Source organism: Aplysia californica, unplaced genomic scaffold (assembly GCF_000002075.1).
Source record: "Aplysia californica isolate F4 #8 unplaced genomic scaffold, AplCal3.0 scaffold00255, whole genome shotgun sequence".
Lineage (NCBI taxonomy): Eukaryota > Metazoa > Mollusca > Gastropoda > Aplysiida > Aplysiidae > Aplysia > Aplysia californica.
In genome coordinates this window covers 491,161-492,263 of record NW_004797525.1, presented here as the reverse complement: position 1 = coordinate 492,263, position 1,103 = coordinate 491,161, and the positions used below count along the sequence as shown (strand labels likewise).

General features: G+C 47.0%; 1 protein-coding gene across 1 annotated transcript in view; it reads left to right on the top strand.

Moving 5' to 3' along the window:
* LOC101863822 (neprilysin-1) overlaps positions 1–1,103 on the top strand; it is a gene marked incomplete in the record, with an annotated part of 31,164 nt that overhangs the window by 2,124 nt on the left and 27,937 nt on the right. Inside the window, 1 exon segment of the mRNA XM_013083793.1 lies at positions 107–333. Within this exon segment, the coding sequence (XP_012939247.1) occupies positions 107–333 (227 nt within the window).

The window sequence follows — 1,103 nt, the reverse complement described above, 5'->3', positions numbered from 1 at the left end:
AGAGAGTGAGAGAGATAGACAGAGATACAAAGAGAGAGAAAACTGAAAATCCGGATTCACACTAGTGCACGATTCATTCCTCCTCCTTCTGTCTTTTCTTTCCCAGCGATGGTCCACAGTACCAAGCGTCCAGTAGCCCCTCCAGCCTTGTGAAACTCCTGCTGGCTCTGTTGGCGCTCAACATGGCGGCCGTCATTGTTCTGGCTGTGTTCCTTGGCATGGGGGCGACAGGGGACACGACTCTCACCTGCAAGATCGACGGAGCCGCCTTAGCTTCCGGCTCTCTCGGCAAGGGTTCGCCATCCATCCCTGCAGTTAAAGGACACCAAGATGGTACGATGTTGTTGGTGGTGGTGGTGGGGTTGTTGTTGTTGTTGTTGGTGCTGGTGCTGTTGTTGTTGTTGGTGTTGTTGGTGATGGTGGTAGTGTTGTTGCTGTTGTTGTTGTTGTTGTGTGTGTGTGTGTGGTGGCCTATCCGTTCGAAATGTTTGGAGCCCTAAAGAGTGTGCTCTTCACCAGGACAAGCGCCTCTCTTGAGTAGAGGGTGAGACAGTCTAACCTCCTTGAATCCTCCCCAAAGAGATGCCACCGCTGTACCTCCGTGGCGGGGTATCTCTGCAGCCAGTGTTCAAAATCTTGAGGCTCCTCGCTGCACAATGGACAGATTGGGTCCGATGTTTTGTCTATTCTATATTTGAAGGCCCACAGCCTAGAGAAGTGACCTGTCCTGTTGTTGTTGTTGGTGGTGGTGGTTTGTTTTTGTGTTTTTTTAGGGGGGGAGGGTTGTAAGGGGTTTTTGGCAAGAATTTTACGCAACTTGCAACACAAATAATATGTCATATACGAGCCAAACGTTAGAGGTGCGACTAGAGGAAAAGAAAGAGTAAAGATATGGACGATAGCAGATGTTGGACGGAAAAGAAGGAATGAACTATAACATCAGAGCACCCGCCAACCACCCACAAGAAAAACAAAAGATGAGACCATGTGGTGATTTCCAGTATCGTGTGGAGAAGTATTTTTGGTTGAGTGGCCCAGGCTTATGCACTCTGTCTATTTTTTTTATTATTTTTTAAATTTATTTATTATTTTTATTTTTTTAA